The sequence below is a fragment of the Phaseolus vulgaris genome, chromosome 7 (assembly GCF_000499845.2).
Source record: "Phaseolus vulgaris cultivar G19833 chromosome 7, P. vulgaris v2.0, whole genome shotgun sequence".
NCBI lineage: Eukaryota > Viridiplantae > Streptophyta > Magnoliopsida > Fabales > Fabaceae > Phaseolus > Phaseolus vulgaris.
Window position 1 is genome coordinate 4,113,069 of NC_023753.2, and position 16,907 is coordinate 4,129,975.

Below are 16,907 nucleotides of genomic sequence, written 5' to 3' on the forward strand. Positions count from 1 at the left end.
AAACTAATGCAAAAAAATTACAATATATATATATATATAATCTTTCTCATTTCTACTAAACGGATCAGAGTCATCAGTAGCATGCTTTATAGAATACAAAAAGGGTTCAATTAACTGAGATTGATCACAGCCTTTAACGGGGATATACTTCAGTGATTAATGAATCACCAGCAGAAAAAGGGACTGAAGAAGTGTTGGAGTGATCAGAATCAAGCTGCTGTCTTAATCTGTCTGTTGTTGCTCTTCCTCTCACAAAAAATGCTGGCTTTCGAGGCAACCCTAAAGTTACTGAATAAGCGTTCAACGCAAGCATTATTGTCGCCATTGAAGGTCTCTCAACTGGGTTTTCTTCAACACATAATAAAGCAATATGGATGCATCTCTGAACTTCATTTCTAGAATAAGAACCTCTCAGTTTTGGGTCCAATATCTGGAAAGGTGTTTGATCTATCCAATTCTTCCAAGCCTGTGCCAAAATTTAGTTAGATACACACATATATATATTGAAAAACCTGGCACTCCTAAACAACTAAAATTCCAATATCTTTTCCTCCAACCATTTTCAGCATAATCCGACCTAACTAAACCAAAAACATGTTCAAAACTTACAAAGCTCAAGAGCTCATTGTCGTCATGTGATCGATAATAACTACTGTTCTTCTTGCCACTGATGATCTCCAAAACCAAGACTCCAAAACTGAACACGTCGGATTTCACTGAGAATTTCCCATGCATGGCATATTCAGGAGACATGTAACCACTATAAATGAAAAAAATTGTTAACACGTAGATTCCAGCAAATAACACGCAAGATTTTCAAATGGGGAAATGAAAGATATTCCTGTTAGAAACAATTCTTTCAGCTGGTATAAGCTATACCATAATCTACAAGTTAACTTACAAAGTTCCAACTACCCTTCCTGTTCTTGTATTTTCTCGACTTTGATCTCCATGAAAAATCTTTGCCATCCCAAAGTCGGAAATCTTTGGATTCATATCGGAATCTAATAGAACATTAGATGCCTTGAGATCACGGTGTATTACTTTTAGCCGAGAATCTTCATGGAGATATTGAATTCCACTTGCAATCCCTACTATAATTTTGTAACGTCTTGCCCAGTCTAGCCCTCCTTGGTCTTCGTGCCCTACAATTTATACAAGATCGTAATATTCCAGAACAATTAGTTCATACAATATCTGCAAAAAGCTAACCAGAGCAAAAGGGTTCAAAACAACAAACCAAATAGAAAGCGGTCAAGGCTGGAATTTTGGATAAACTCGTAAATCAGTATCTTCTCCGTTCCCTCCATGCAAAATCCTAACAGTCTAACTAAATTTCTGTGTTGAAGCTGAGCAACAAGTAGAACCTCGTTCTTGAATTCTCTGTCACCTTGGAGAGAGGTTCTTGATAGCCTCTTCACAGCTATCTCTTCTCCATTAGGAAAGGTACCCTGAAAGCATTCTTCAGATTACCAAAGCTATACACACTATATGTATATGTTATTACCATAATAAATTTATTATTCATACCTTATAAACCGCACCAAATCCACCTTCTCCTATCTTCATCTCATTTGAAAAACTATTTGTGGCTGCTTCGATTGTAGCCAAGTCAAAACGCAAAGACTCTTCCTCACTTGCTAAATATCTCCTAACTGCATTAAAAAGCAATGTAAAGTTATAACAGTTGCAAAAATAAGCACATATGAAAACTTCAACTTCTATTTTCTTCAGAAAAAGAAAAACATTACTGCTATCATTCACTTCCTGGACATCCTCACGGTTTTTTCTTTGCCTTCTTCGCCACCAACAGCATCCTATAAACAAAAGCGCCGCCAAAATAGCAATAGGGATAACAATTGCCACAACCATCAATATACTTTTGCTACCTGCCCAAGGAACCTCTTTTAAAACATGCAGAAAAAAAAGAGAAAAAGACCAATACTATTCAAACCACAATAAAATACTATTTTTCCTAAATTAGATATTTGATAAATTAAATATTTTGGTTTAACTTCTTTTTTATTGTCTGTGTCCCTTTTATTTCTCATATATTTATCAAGTTAAAACAAGTATTACATGATATGGAGATATTATTAAACAAAGAATATGCATTAAATCCCTTATTTATACTTATAAGATATATCATCATATTTAAAAAAAACATAGAAGTTATTATGATAAAAAAGTTTTAGAAATAAGTTAATAGAGTTAACCTAATAAAGAACGAAACAAAATAAATATTTGTTCAGAAATTTAAACAAAAGTCTAATAGTTGCTCAAATACAAAGTTAAAAAAAAATCAATTAAATTAATTATATATTAAAGATTATACTTTTTATTCTATCATATCCATAAATACCTGTGGCCCCAATATAATAGAACCAACTTCCTCCTTAAAGACCACAAAAACTGAATCACAAAACAACGTTGACTTAAGAATGAAATTAGTAAAAAAAAATAAAAAAATAGTAGACTCTTAAAAATTACTATTACTGGACAGTTTAAATCTCTTTTATACTATCATTCAATTATAAATTATCCTATTAAAAATCATGTTACTTATTTTAATTTTACATTTGTCTTAATTTTCAAACAAAAACATGTATCATTAAATTCCCTCATATATGTAACTATACAACTTAACTGTTATTTAAGGGAGAAAAGATCATAAATATAGTGAAAATCACATGAAAATGAATGTAACTAGCACTTGAAAAATCTAATATATTATTTACTCATTTTTTTCAAACGTTAATTATAATTCATAGTATGTATGAAATAAATTTGAACTTGAATAAGTACAAATTATTCAATATTATGACTCAAAATTAAAAATAATCACAGCTTTTGGAATGACCAAATTGGCAAAAAGTTTAAAAGATAAATAAGAAAATATTTTTTTTAGATAAAAAATAAAAGTGAATGTCAAAACAAGATAAAATTATAACTACGATAATTTCTTATAGATTCATCACAAAAATTTCTGTACACTAAACAATGTATCAAAATTATATAATAAACTAAAAAGCAGAAAACTTAAAAAACTGAAGAATGAAAAAGGAGATTAATGTACTGAGTTAAATCGTTTTAGAACTACTGAGAAAAACAATGGATGAAGAAACTTTGCTTAGGGGAGAAGACTCATTCTCAGTGGAATTGTATACCTGAAGAAGACTCATATAATATGCATACCTGAAGAAGGAATGAGAATCATCGCAGTGGAATTGTATAAAAAGGGATACAGTTGGTATCTGATGCTACATATGGGAAGCAGAAGCCTTGCTCCTCCGCTTCCGTTGCAACACGACGGAATACTTGAAATTGCGTTTTCAAAGCACGCCGCACAACTACCACTAGTGGCGTCAGGCTCGCACTGCGCCATTCCGTACAGCGTTTGCGCGCTCGTCACACTCACCGTACCTGCAGCGAACTTCTTCTCTCCCATGGAACTCGCCGAAGCTTTTTCCTCCAAACCTTTTAACAAGCTCAACAGTAATTGGTTGAACTGGTCGTGATTTGAGTTAACGATGCTTCCTTCGTCGTTGAGGGTAAACTTGGGAACCATGTTATCATATTGGAAGGTGCTGTTGGAGTAGATTAGCGTACACTCATCGTACCAGATATAGGACTCGGTATTATTGGGACAGAGGCGCGTTATGTTCGCTGCTGCGGCGGCGATGCAGCTGTGGCAGACGGTTTCGTTGACGTCGCCACGGCAGAGGAAACGGCCGTCGATGTCGTCGGGGGTGCCTTTAGCGACGGAGGTTCGGAGGAAACCGTTGTTGGAGGGGAGGGAGGAGTTTGAAACAAGAGAAGAGAGAAGGGTATTCAAGTTAGACATAAATTTGGTGTCGGATGCGTAAGAGTTTTGGTCGGAGTTTTGGTCGGAGCAGAAGTGGGCACTGTAAACGGGTGGTGATGCAGTTGCATGAAAGAGCATACATAACAGACATAGTGATTGAAGCGTTAACGAGGTTGCACAGAAGTTGGAGACTAGCATGTTGGATTGAAGAATTAATCGGAGAAATTGTGTAGCTTATGTTTTAAGATTATGATAATGGAAAACCTTTGTTGTTATGTTCTGTGTTTAGATATTCTAGCTTCATTTTGGACCGGAATGAATGACAACCATGTGATTATTGAGTGGGGGCTTTTGCCGTCATTATTGCAGATAAATGGACATTTTGTTGACTAAAAAGTCGAGCAAGGAAAAAAAAATAATACTTAGGACTTTGTCATCTCTTAATAATGGTTTTGAATTTATATATATAATAAGTATATATTCAGAAAATTATTAATATATATTTTATAATTTGTATTTTAATTTTTTTTAAAGCTAGAATTCCTGATTTCCTACCTTTCGTGTGGTCTTCTTCGCTATAACAAATGTATCGTCCTCTGATTTGTGTGGACTTTCACTGCAACCACTGCTTCTATGCATGCTCCTTAAAAGCACTTTGTTTACTTATAAATATAAATTCTAAATTATTTAATTTTTTTCATAATAAAAAATTAAAATAAATAAAATTTTGAAATTATTTAAAAATTTAAATAAATATAAATCTTAAATTATTTAATATCCTATTTAAATACAAATATAAAATAAATAAAATTTAAAATATATAAAATAAATAAATAAATTTAAATTATTCAAAATTATAAATAATACAATCCTAAATTATTTAAATAAAAATCTTAAATTTTAATTTTTATCCTGTATTTGTAATAATTATTATTTAAGATAATTATATTATCTCTGGTACTATAAATAATTAAATATTAAATCTTAACTTTATCAATATTATTATTTTTATATTTATTTATATTTTATAATTAATACTATTAATTATTATTATTTATTTTATTTTTTATTGTTTATTTTTATTAGTAATGTTATTAAATATTTTTATTATATAAAAGAAATTAGGTTTTATTTTTCTTTCTCATTCTACTGCTTCTCCTTTTATTTCTACTTTTATTTATACTTTTACTTCAAGTGGACAACTAGAATTAGGTCCAAGAACATTCAACTCATCAACCACCACCCTCAAAATCCCAATTCCCACTCCTCCCAAAATATTAAAAAAAAATTGATAAATCCGTCGCGGTGGAGTTATGATTTGAATTTCGTTTATGGGTATATTGATCTGTTTAACTGTGTAATGTTTGGTGTAGAAGGTGTGAGTCCTGTTTTTAGTTTTCGTTTTCGTTTTAGGGTAGATGGTATCTGTTTGATCATGTAATGCTGGTGTAGTGTTCCTGTTTTCGTTTTTAGGGTAGACGGTATGTGTTTGGCCGTGTAATGCTTGGTGTAGACGGTAGACGGTATAGGTAAACAGTCTCTCTTTGGCCTTTGGCGGTGTAATGCTTGGTGTAGATTGTCTGGGTCTCTATTTTCGTTTTTTGGGTACAAGTCTCTATTTGACCGTGCAATGCTTGGTGTAGACGATCCAGTCCTGATTTTGTTTTCGTTTTAATATACCTTTTTATGCTCTCTCTTCTTATTCTCTGTTCTTTTTCTCTCTTCCTCGCCTTTCTATTTGTTTCTCATTTTTGACAAGATATTTTCTTTATGTTGATTATTTTCTTTTATCATGATGTCTACCAAGTGGCAACCCACCAACATCTCCACCTTCGCCTGAAATGCACCTAACCATTCACTAAAAGCAGAAGCATTTCAGTGATTTCACTGATGTCACTTTCCTCTCATTTCTCTTCAGAATAGAGCCCCACGCAAATCCTTGATTGTCCTTCTTCCTTAACGGGAAAAAGTAACATTGTCTCCTCAAAATCCCTCTTAGTGTACAGTACATAAGTGAAACGCACAAATGCAAGTTAACCCAAAAGAATATAGGCAATCGAAACACAAATTCCTCTTCGCTTAGTTTCGTGTTTTCAACTCGCGTTGGGAACGAGCTCCCATTAAATCGACCAAACATGGATGACACTGCTGATCCTAGGGATCTATGAAATTTCTAAAAAAGTTATTTAGAGAAAATAGAAAGGAATTGCCTTTAGTACTTCTTTGTGTTAAAGGTATGATGGGTAAAATGAAAAGGAAGAGATTTCTTTGACATTAGACACAACAGTAAAAACAATCACTTCACTATATTATAATACTATTATAATATTTAAAATTAAAAATAAATTAAATATAATTAAAATATAATTTTATTAAGTTTAGATAATATTATTTTCTACTCGGTATGTTGTTAACATATCACTACTCCAATGAGAATATCTTAAGGAGACATTTAAACCATAACTTAAATGGATGAAACAAAAAAAAGGTCTACTTTAATTTAGATACAACTGATCTACTTGATCAAATTCACTTTACCAGTTTTTTGCATCAATTTATATCTATTATATTAAATCTATAAGGTTAAGTCAAACTCGTACCACACTGAAAAATATCCACAAAATTGAACAGTAAGTCCTGACTTTTCAAACTTAAGGCATGGCCCTGCCATAGAATGGGACCTCAATTTCCTTGCACAAGGCTCTTTGAAATGCTCACAACAGTCAAAGCTATATACTTTATTAAACCGAGACTATAGGCTGCATAAACTATGAACCCAGTTTGACATCAGAACCATAATTTAAAGTGATCTACCATTAGGATTATACACTAGCTAGTATCTGTATTGCAGTTCTGGAGAGCTAGATACTTGCATTTAGGAGCACTAACTTTAACCAGCATAATGCGGGCAAGAAAAAATAATCCCTCATCAAATCAACCCAATGCTTCAAAACCAACATGGCTCAGGATTGTAAATTATTCAGGTATTTATCTTGCTTTATCTACTCTGCATGTTCATCCAGCACGAAGCATGGATAGGATTCCTTTAATATTTACTTTACAAATCTGCTAGAATAGTACAACAGATACACCATAGTTTGACAAGATTTCAGCATACACTAGATTGATTGAAGAAAACTTAAAATCATCATTTAGCGAGGGTATACTTCAGTGAGGGATACTTCATTCACAGACCATGGAACTGAACAGGAAGTAAATTGATCGGTGGTAGACTGATCAGATTCAAGTCCTTGGTTAAGCCTGTTAGGACCTCTTCCACGCAGAAAAGATGCTGGTTGTCGTGGCATTGACAAGGTAACTGAATAACTATTCAGCATAAGTGCAATGGTGGCCATTGATGGTCTGTCAGACGGATTTTCCTGAACACATAATAAACCAATGTGGATGCATCTGTTTACTTCATTTCTCGAACAAGAACCTCTCAGAGCGGGATCCAGAAACTCCATAGTTGTTTGCTCTGTCCATTTCTTCCAAGCCTGTGGTAGTATAATGTTAGTATTTAAACTAGGATTGTCTCATTTCCTCACCCACTGAAATAGTATGTAGCTAGGAATTGCAGCTAAGCATGGCATCAGCAGAGCAGAAGAAAGATACTATTGCTTATACTCACAAAGATTAAGAGGTCATCAGCGTGATTGGATTGATAAAAGTCAGTATTCTTCTTTCCACTCACAATCTCCAAAACCAAGACACCAAAGCTGAACACATCTGATTTCATAGAAAACTGACCACGCATGGCATATTCTGGAGACATGTAACCACTGTAACAACAGCATAATCCAGTTATTTAGAAAGAAAAAAAAAACAAAAATTCTGGAAAGAACAACCAAAGTTATAAATGCAAGAGGAGATGACTTTAAGACATTGGACTTACTAAGTCCCAACTATCCTTCCTGTATTTACTTGAGTCTGATCTGCCTGGAAAATTTTTGCCATGCCAAAATCAGAAATCTTTGAGTTCATATTTTCATCTAGTAAAACATTGCTAGCTTTGAGATCACGGTGAACAATTCTAAGTTGAGAATCTTCATGTAAATAAAGAATTCCTCTAGCAATGCCAACTATAATCTTGTAGCGTTTTGACCAATCTAACTCTCTTTGCTTTATAGAATCTACAAAATGTCAAAAAAAAATGAAATACCCAGATTAAAATAGCAAAATTACAACAATTTCTATTTACACAAAGCCATTAACCCTCCAATGTCGATGTTCAATGAAGTGATTCTGTTTATGAGGTGTCATATTAGTCTGTTGAGGGAAATCAATCACTGCACTAATTGAGATGTCACATATAAGAAAAGTACAAAGATACATACCAAATAGAAAGTAATCAAGGCTTTTGTTTGGTATGTATTCATAGATAAGAATCTTTTCCTGGCCCTCCAAGCAAAATCCCAATAGTCTCACTAAATTTCTATGTTGAAGCTTGGCAACAAGGGCAGCTTCATTCCTGAACTCTACTGCGCCCTGCAAGGAGGTTACTGACAACCTCTTCACTGCTATCTCCTGTCCGTCAGGGAGGACACCCTAAAAAAGGCATTGGAATGGACCAGTTAACTACTTTATCATAAAATGAAATATGTTTACTCAAGATTTAGCATAAACTTGCTTCATACCTTATAAACCACCCCAAATCCACCTTGGCCAATCTTGTTCTCATCCGAAAATCTGTTCGTGGCAGCTTCAATCGTAGCCAAGTCAAATTGCAAGGACTCCACATCGGTAAGATCATCAACAACTATACAGCAAAGAAAGACAGTAATCATCAGCAACCCAATTAAAGGCAAGTGAGACAGATTACATGAAACAATCACTTTGAAGAAGAAAGAGAGATTACTTGAATCCTGGCGAAACGAATTAATGTATCTATTGCTTGCCCTCTTGCGTAGGAAGCAGACGCCAACAATGAAAAGTACCACCGCAACAACAATTGGGACAGCAATAGCCACAATTATAGAGATACTGCTTTTTCCTGTACAGGTTCATCACTTTCTAAGACACCCATTAACAAGGTTGATGGAATTTAGACACTGACAAAGCTGAGATTCACTTCTTTTAAGTACCTTCAGTCTTATTCTACAGCCAGAATTATAGTTTTACCTTGATAATTATACTGATCTTTAATGCAAATTATAAATGTAAAACTCCAATTTGATTAGAGAATACTAAATTATTAAGGAACTGCATATGAGCTTAGCACATGTTAATATGCTGTAAAACTTTGATACCTGAAGATGGGGAAAGAGACTCCGGTTTAGCAGATTCGGCGGAAACATTGTAAAAAGGGTACAATTCATATCTGACATTACAACTAGGAAGCAAGTTGCGTGCACCTCGCTTTCCTTCACCGAGGCTACTGATGGCGCCTGTTAAGCACATGTTACAATCAAAGGCGGATAAATCAGGCCTACACTGCGCCAGGGAGTACAGAGTCATTGAGCTCGTGAAAATCGCTTCTCTTGTGGCGAACATTTTAGCCGAAGGAGAATTCACGGCATCCTGCGCCACACCCTTCAGCGTGGATGCAAGAAAATTGATAAAGCTAGTAATTTCGGAGTCAGGAACGCTCTGTTCGGAACTGTAGTCAATACTTGGGACTATGTTGTTGAGGAAGGAAAGGTTGGAGTAGCGCACCATACACTCGTCATACCATATTACAGACTCTGTTTGGTTGGTGCAAAGGCGTGTGATGTTGTCAGCCGCGGCGGCGACACAGTGGTGGCAGACGGAGGGGGTGACGTCACCGCGGCAGAGGAAGAGCCCCTTGACCTCCCCAGGGGCTCCAAGGGAGATGTTGGTGAGGTAGTAACCATCGTGGAGGGTGGCGTTGGAGACTAGGGATGAGAGGAGGATGTTCAAGTTGGTTTGGAATGTTGTGTTGGGTCGGTAAAAGGATCCATCGTTTGTGCAGGCATGTCTGCTATATGTAGGAGCAGCTTCACTTGCAAAGTTTAGAAACACAAACAGGGAGAGAATTAGCAAGTGGGTTGAACACGATTTCAAGATGAACATCTCGAAGAGGTAAAATAAGTAGATTTTGTTCTGACACTTAATGTTTCAGTGTAATTATCAGATTCTGGTGGGGTGGATGATGATGATGAGTCTTATAATGACGAGTATTGTATACAAGTCAATGTTAGCTAACGCCAAAGACTTTACCATTTTGCTAAAAGTTAAATCAAATATTGTAAATTTTGAACGATTTGAAGAAAATCAAACAGTGTCTCTGTTTTGTGTTACAGTTCTATAAAAAAAAATGATTAAAGTACTGAATAGTTTGGCGGAATTTACCTGATGTTGATGCGTTAAGTGTAACACAAATTCGTAAAATAAAGTATCTTTGACAACTGTTCTTGAGCTGATGCAAGGAAAGGACCAGTGTGGGAGGTGGGTAAAACAAAAATACTCGTTACATAGGTGCGAACTTGGATTTTTCCTTTTTAAGTTTCGCGCAATAAGTATTGTATTTTTCGACTTTTTATTTTTGGCTTCTTCTTCCTCCACCCCTACATTTTTCTTCCTGCACCCCCCACAATTTACTAAATTTCAAAACTGGTCTTAATCTTTTATTTGAAAAAGGACACCGTGATTACTGAAAATAGGGATTTGGGAGTGTGCTACGGATTCATCAATTCGAAACTGAATAAGTTTTTTTTTCCAAATGAGGGGGTGTTCTGGAAGCAATTTTTGAATAAATTATTGATTTCCGGATTCCTGAATCCGGAAGCCTAATTCTGTTACGGATTCGTGAATCCAGAATGTTTTTTTTTGAATTACGGAATTCTGAATCCATAATGCATATTTCTGTTACGGATTGGTGGATCTGGAATGCTTTTTTTGAATGATAAATTTTTGAATGTGAAATGCATATTTTGAATTACAGATTAGTGGATTCGAAATTTTACTGGAAGTGCAAATCCGAAATTTTTCCGGATTCCATAATCCATAATGCAAAAAAATAAATACAGTTCAAGTGCATTTTAGGGTTTTTAAAAAATAATTGGGACAATTTAGTCTTTGCATAACATTGTGGGAGTGTAGGAAGAAAAATGTAGGGGTGCAGGAAGAAACTACCTTTATTTTTTTCTTTGTAGCTTTCTACCATGTAATAGATATCTAATTTAAATGTTATCATTAATTTTAAAATTCCAACATAAAATAATATTTTGAAATTTTAGAAGATAAAATCATATTTTGAAAGTTTATTTAAAATATTTATTTCACTTTTATATTTTAAAATTACTTTGCTTGAGATGTGAAGTATTTGACATTAATAATTGACTTTGATAAATATAGTTTTCCTTTCTTTTTAGGTACATATAAGTCTTGATAGAGATGATTTAGAATATAAGTATGAAAGACATTTCGGACTCAAATTAGTATTTTTTTTTTTCAAAATAACCATGTGTGTGGTCTTAACAATAATTTATATTTTTAGGACATTCGAAATAGGTTAAATTGCAAGACATGAGTCCAAATCCTTTTTTCAAAATACTTCCTTGACTTTGAAGTTGTTCGGTTTTAAAGAAAGTATGTTCTTGATATTGTAAATAATGTTGCCATGCTAACTTGTAAGTCTGTTTCTACTCTCATACATGATGAAACAAGACTGCATCAAAATTTTGATCTCTCTTGGTGATACGGTGCCTTAGTTTTTCAAAGACTCATCGAATAGTTGATTTATTTGATGGAAATCAGGCTAAACATAATCTTTGTTATTCAAAAATTTCAATCAATTTATGTCTAAACCTACTTCTGCACATAACAAGCTACTAATTATATTCTCGATATATCAAGTAAGCATTAGATTTTGGTTTCTTCTTTTCTTCAACTAACACTCCTCGATTCTCAATTGAAGGCTTTTAGTTATTCTTATTGGATTGAATACATTGATGCAAGAAGATTCTTTACATGTTATGGAATCAACGAACAAACAATATTATATTATAATTCTTCAAAAACTTGAATATTGAGTTTTAGCTAGTATCACCTGTGAACTTTAGTGAATTACCTAATTTTCACGTGAAATACAATCAATCAACTCTCTTATCTCTTCATATTATTGTCAATCTGATGTTTTGATGTTACATGAACAACGCACTAAATATACTAAAATTGATCGTCACATTATGCATCAAATAAACCCAAGGTCAATTTCATTATTTGGGGAATGCACTAGTATCGATTATTGCGGTTTGAAAAAGGAACTTCATTCTATAGTAGCAAGCAACACTCCTGTTATCTTGACATTTTGCACCCTCAAAACAACTTCCCTTGGAACAAATTTAAAAATCATCTTACCTAATCATCTCAAAGAAATTTCCGGCCAAAAGGCTAGAAGCTTTTTTATATAAAGTTTTGATATGTTGAGTATCACTACATACAAAAGACATGTCATGTAAATTATCATTCATTATATTATCTATAATTTGCAGCATATCAAAATAGTACAAAAAATAATACAAACATGACATATCAAAATTAATCCTCATAACACTTGACAAATCAAACTATCATATATGGAAAATTATTAATGCCTCAAGGGTCTATGTACAACTGGACTGGGGTGGATTTGTTCTCCTAACAGAGCAGATCAACAACTCTCTGGATATGAGAAGATGTTCGGTTATGACTTTTCGCCTATCCTTTTACATTTCAAGATTTAAAGAGAGAAGTGTCTCTTTCAATAAATGGTTTATTCAAACTCTACCACACTGAAATGTGTCTGCAAAAATGAACAGTAAGTCCTCAATATTCAAACTTCTGGCATGCCCCATTAGAATGGGCAACCTCACTTTCCTTGCACAAAACACGAGTTTTTACTTATAAGGCTCTTTGAAAGACGGTCGCAACAGTCAAAGTTGTATATAGTTTCATATACTGGGATTATATAGCATGCATAAATTCTCAATCCAGAGCCAGTTAACGTCACAATCATAATTTGAAGTGATCTGTTGCAGTATTGGAGAACTAGATACTTGCATTTGAGCATGATGCAGACAAGAAACAAGAATCCATGAGGAAATCAACCCCTATGCTTCAAAAGAAGATTGGTCTACATTTTCATCCAGCATGAAGTATTTTAAACAGAACCCTTTGAGCCATTTAGGTTTACTCTGTATATCAGTTTGGTACGTTTGAAAGTAACACTATAGTTTGAAAGATTTGATGGTTCACTGGATTGATTGAAGAAAACATTAAAAACAATCCTTTACCGAGGGTATAATTCCGTAATGGATACTTCATTCACAGACCATGGAATTGAACTAGTGGTAGACTGGTTGGTGGTAGACTGATCAGAGTCAAGCCCTGGGTTTAGCCTGTTAGGACTTCTTCCACGCAGGAAAGATGCTGGTTGTCGTGGCATTGACATGGTAACTGAATAACTGTTCAGCATAAGTGCAATGGTGGCCATTGATGGTCTGTCAGATGGACTCTCCTGAACACATAATAGACCAATATGGATGCATCTATTTACTTCATTTCTTGAATAAGAACCTCTCAGAGTTGGATCCAGAAACTCCATAGGTGTTTCCTCTGTCCAATGCTTCCAAGCCTGTGGTAGTGAAATGTTACTATTTAAACTATGAATATATAATTTCCTCACCCACTGAAATAGTGTGTAACTAAGAAAAAATTACTATTATTTATACTCACAAGAGTTAAGAGGTCATCAGCGTGTTTCGATTGATACAAACCAGCATTCTTCTTGCCACTCACAATCTCCAAAACTAAGATACCGAAGCTGAACACATCTGATTTCTCTGAAAATTGTCCACGCATTGCGTATTCGGGAGACATATAACCACTGAAAAATAACAATATAGTCAGCAATTAGAACTGAACAATAATTTTTTTGAAAAAACATACATTTTTTTCCTTATTCTTAACTTAAGTAACGATATGTTAAAATATGGGAGAAGATAAACATAGACATTATACTTACTATGTCCCAACAATTCTTCCTGTCTGTACTTGAGTTTGATCTGCCTCGAAAATTTTTGCCATACCAAAATCTGAAATCTTTGGATTCATATTTTGATCTAGTAAAACGTTACTAGCTTTTATATCCCGATGTATAATTCTAAGTTGAGAATCTTCATGTAAATAAAGAATTCCTCGAGTAATACCAACTATAATGTAGCGTCTTGACCAATCTAACTCTCTTTGCTTGACAGGGTCTACAATGTTTGCAAAAAGGAAATACCTATATTAGCAATAGGAAAGTGACTAAAATTTCCGATTACACAACTGTTAACTTCCTTCAACGTGACTGATGTTTAATAAGGATAAAGGTATCATCCATCATGTGAATAAATGAAGTGATTCTGCTTATGAGGTATTATATCAGTCTATTTAGGGAAATTAATCACAGTAGAAATAGTACATACCAAATAGAAAGTGATCAAGGCTTTTGTTTGGTATATATTCATAGATAAGAATCTTTTCCTGGCCCTCCAAGCAAAATCCCAATAATCTCACTAAATTTCTATGTTGAAGCTTGGCCACAAGGGCAGCTTCATTCCTGAACTCTACTGCACCCTGCAAGGAAGTTACTGACAACCTCTTCACTGCTATCTCTTGTCCATTAGAGAGGACACCCTAAAACAAGCATTGGAATAGACCAGTTAACTACTTTACCTTAAAATGAATTATGTGGTACTCATAATTTAGCACAAAAACGTTTCACACCTTATAAACCACCCCAAATCCGCCACGGCCAATCTTGTTTTCATCCGAGAATCTGTTTGTGGCAGCTTCAACTGTAGCCATGTCAAATTGCAAGGACTCCACATCAGTAAGATCATCCACAACTACACAACCAAGAAAGACAGTAATAATCAGCAACCAAATTAAAGTCAATGGAAACAAATTATAGGATACAATCACCTTGACCGAGAAAGAGAGATTACTTGAATCCTGGCGAAAAGAACTAAGGTATGTATTACTTGCCCTCTTACGTAGGAAGCAGACGCCAACAATGAGAAGTACAACCGCAACAACAATTGGGACAACAATCGCCACAATTAACGAAATTCTGCCTTTCCCTGCACGGTTCATCACTTTCTAAGACACCCCAGCAACAAAAAATTAACCAAGTAACTGCATTTGATACCTGAAGATGGAGAGAAGAACTCTGGTTGTGTGGAGACAGAGGAAACATTGTAAAACGGGTACAATTCATATCTGACATTACAACCCGGAAGCAGGGACCGTGCACCTTGTTTGCGGTCACAGCAGTTTGGAAAGGAACTGATGGCGCTTGAGAAGCACGTGTTACATTCAGAAGTGGACAAATCGGGAGTGCACTGCGCCAGTGTGTAGATCTTCATTGAGCTCGTGACATTCGCTTCTTTTGTAGAAAACATTTTCCCCGAACTGATAGCTTCTTGTTTCGCATCATTCAACGTGGAGGCAAGAATATTGTTGAACTGTAAGTAGTCCGAGTCAGGGACGCTTTCTACGTTTAATAAGTTAACCCCTGGGACTATGTTGTTGAGGACGGAACTGTTGGAGTAGCGCAGCATGCACTCGTCGTACCAGATAATGGACTCTGTCTGGTTGGTGCAGCGTTGAGTGATGTTTTTTGCTGCGGCGGTGACGCAGTCGTGACAGACGGAGGGTGTGACATCGCCGCGGCAGAGGAAGAGTCCCTTGATCTCTCCAGGGGCTCCGAGTGAGATTTTGGTGCGGTAGAAACCGTCGTGAAGGGTGGCGTTGGAGACAAGAGATGAGAGGAGGAGGTTCAAGTTGTTTTGGAATGTTGTGTTGGGTCGGTAAAAGGATCCATCTGTGCAGACATGCGAGCTATATGTTGCAGCTTCACTTGCAAAGTTTAGAAACACAAACAGGGAGAGAATTAGCAACTGGGTTGAACACGATTTCAAGATGCACATGTCGGAGAGAATCGAAGAGGTAAAACAATAATGAATTGTTTCTTTCTTCTTTGGAAACAGGTTTTGTTGTTGCGCCTAATATTTCATCATGTCCATTTCGATGAAGATGAGTTTGCTGAGAGAAATGCGAAGTCTTCACCTCAGGAGAACCACAAAGACTTGCTCGCCACAAGTCAATGAACAATTAATGTGAAACTTCTTTTTTGTAATAATAGTAAAAAAAATAATGATTTGATGCAAATCTAAAAGTATCACTAGGTTTCCATTTTATAAACGATTGTAAAAATTTAATGAGTGGTTAAATCGACAATTAGATATTTAAACTTGCTAGCGTTATGAATTTAGATTTGGGTTCACGATATATTTTGTTATTTAATTATTATCATTCCACCAATTTTATTTGTAAAATTTTCCCACATTTTATCGTCAATTTTTTTTAATTTAAACATATTTTATCGGTCTATTAAATTTATAAGAGTGATGATATTTTACAAAAAATATATAAAAAATTAAAATTACACCTTTTTTTAAAGGAAATTAATTTAGTTAGTGAATGTCTAAAAAGTAAAAAAAGAAAAAATTGATCTTTAAATAATAATAATAGTAATAATAATACATATTTAACGTGGTTGAATGTACGAAACCTTAAAACATTTACAGAAACAATAAAAAAACAAGATAAATAAATTTTAAAGTAAAAAGAGACTTATTCTAAAATAAATTTAAATAAACCAGAGTAAATTTTGGGGCCGACAGTAACTTATTATAATAGAATAAAAAGACTGTGGAAAATAAAATTAAGATGAAAACGTCTAAGGGAATAATTACATAAAAAAAAATAAGATTTAGAAAATATTAAAAGTGGAACTCACATGGTCATTAATTGAATATCTAACTCTTATCAAAACACAAACTCAATGAATATATCACTCATTTAATTTGTGTATATGGGTTTGGTTTCATTTTCATTTTCTTTTTCTTTTAATAGTTTTCAATAAGATGAGATATAATTGATAAGTCTTGAAGTGCTAGCTTGACTTGGGTGTCAAAATTATATAATAATGTCCACTATATAAGTTTTTTATTTAAAAAAAAAAACTACTTTGCCGATAAGAAAAAACCAATTGTAAATTAAAACATAGTTTAAATATGCATTTTTATAAGGTTAGTTATGTGTGTTAAAA

The 16,907-nt window shown here is 34.3% G+C and overlaps 3 protein-coding genes across 5 annotated transcripts; all 3 read right to left on the bottom strand.

The window, feature by feature from the left end:
* LOC137827530 (cysteine-rich receptor-like protein kinase 25) lies at positions 1–4,111 on the bottom strand. The gene is made up of 7 exons (XM_068633711.1): positions 3,196–4,111; positions 1,752–1,889; positions 1,531–1,655; positions 1,241–1,451; positions 902–1,145; positions 610–760; positions 1–466 (listed from the first exon to the last, which is right to left on the bottom strand). Exons 1-7 carry the CDS (start codon positions 4,001–4,003, stop codon positions 134–136), a joined length of 2,010 nt encoding a protein of 669 aa, XP_068489812.1. The 5' UTR covers positions 4,004–4,111; the 3' UTR covers positions 1–133.
* A 2,640-nt stretch (positions 4,112–6,751) lies between these two features.
* LOC137827525 (cysteine-rich receptor-like protein kinase 10) lies at positions 6,752–9,963 on the bottom strand. Of its 2 annotated transcripts, XM_068633698.1 has the most exons (7): positions 9,055–9,963; positions 8,664–8,798; positions 8,443–8,564; positions 8,143–8,353; positions 7,701–7,938; positions 7,437–7,587; positions 6,752–7,302 (listed from the first exon to the last, which is right to left on the bottom strand). In XM_068633698.1, the coding sequence occupies exons 1-7, from the start codon at positions 9,836–9,838 to the stop codon at positions 6,958–6,960; spliced, it is 1,986 nt and encodes a 661-aa protein (XP_068489799.1). In that variant the 5' UTR covers positions 9,839–9,963; the 3' UTR covers positions 6,752–6,957. The 2 variants fall into 2 exon arrangements, with proteins under 2 accessions (XP_068489799.1, XP_068489798.1); XM_068633697.1 differs by having other exon boundaries at positions 8,443–8,798; positions 9,055–9,924.
* A 2,360-nt stretch (positions 9,964–12,323) lies between these two features.
* On the bottom strand, positions 12,324–15,961 carry LOC137827526 (cysteine-rich receptor-like protein kinase 10). Of its 2 annotated transcripts, XM_068633701.1 has the most exons (7): positions 14,943–15,961; positions 14,740–14,874; positions 14,519–14,640; positions 14,218–14,428; positions 13,773–14,007; positions 13,484–13,634; positions 12,324–13,382 (listed from the first exon to the last, which is right to left on the bottom strand). In XM_068633701.1, exons 1-7 carry the CDS (start codon positions 15,721–15,723, stop codon positions 13,038–13,040), a joined length of 1,980 nt encoding a protein of 659 aa, XP_068489802.1. In that variant the 5' UTR covers positions 15,724–15,961; the 3' UTR covers positions 12,324–13,037. The 2 variants fall into 2 exon arrangements, with proteins under 2 accessions (XP_068489802.1, XP_068489801.1); XM_068633700.1 differs by having other exon boundaries at positions 14,519–14,874; positions 14,943–15,878.
* Positions 15,962–16,907: the final 946 nt, after the last annotated feature.

Coding starts and splice junctions, on each gene's coding strand:
- LOC137827530 (XM_068633711.1), bottom strand. CDS start 4,003: ATGCTAGTCTCCAACTTCTGTGCAACCTCGTTAACGCTTCAATCACTA. Junction 1,146..1,240: donor CCTTGACCGCTTTCTATTTG/GTTTGTTGTTTT, acceptor TATAAATTGTAG/GGCACGAAGACCAAGGAGGG. Junction 761..901: donor GGAAGGGTAGTTGGAACTTT/GTAAGTTAACTT, acceptor TTTCATTTATAG/TGGTTACATGTCTCCTGAAT.
- LOC137827525 (XM_068633697.1), bottom strand. CDS start 9,838: ATGTTCATCTTGAAATCGTGTTCAACCCACTTGCTAATTCTCTCCCTG. Junction 7,939..8,142: donor CCTTGATTACTTTCTATTTG/GTATGTATCTTT, acceptor GACATTTTGTAG/ATTCTATAAAGCAAAGAGAG. Junction 7,303..7,436: donor CTGATGACCTCTTAATCTTT/GTGAGTATAAGC, acceptor ATACTACCACAG/GCTTGGAAGAAATGGACAGA.
- LOC137827526 (XM_068633700.1), bottom strand. CDS start 15,723: ATGTGCATCTTGAAATCGTGTTCAACCCAGTTGCTAATTCTCTCCCTG. Junction 14,429..14,518: donor GATTTGGGGTGGTTTATAAG/GTGTGAAACGTT, acceptor TGCTTGTTTTAG/GGTGTCCTCTCTAATGGACA. Junction 14,008..14,217: donor CCTTGATCACTTTCTATTTG/GTATGTACTATT, acceptor CAAACATTGTAG/ACCCTGTCAAGCAAAGAGAG.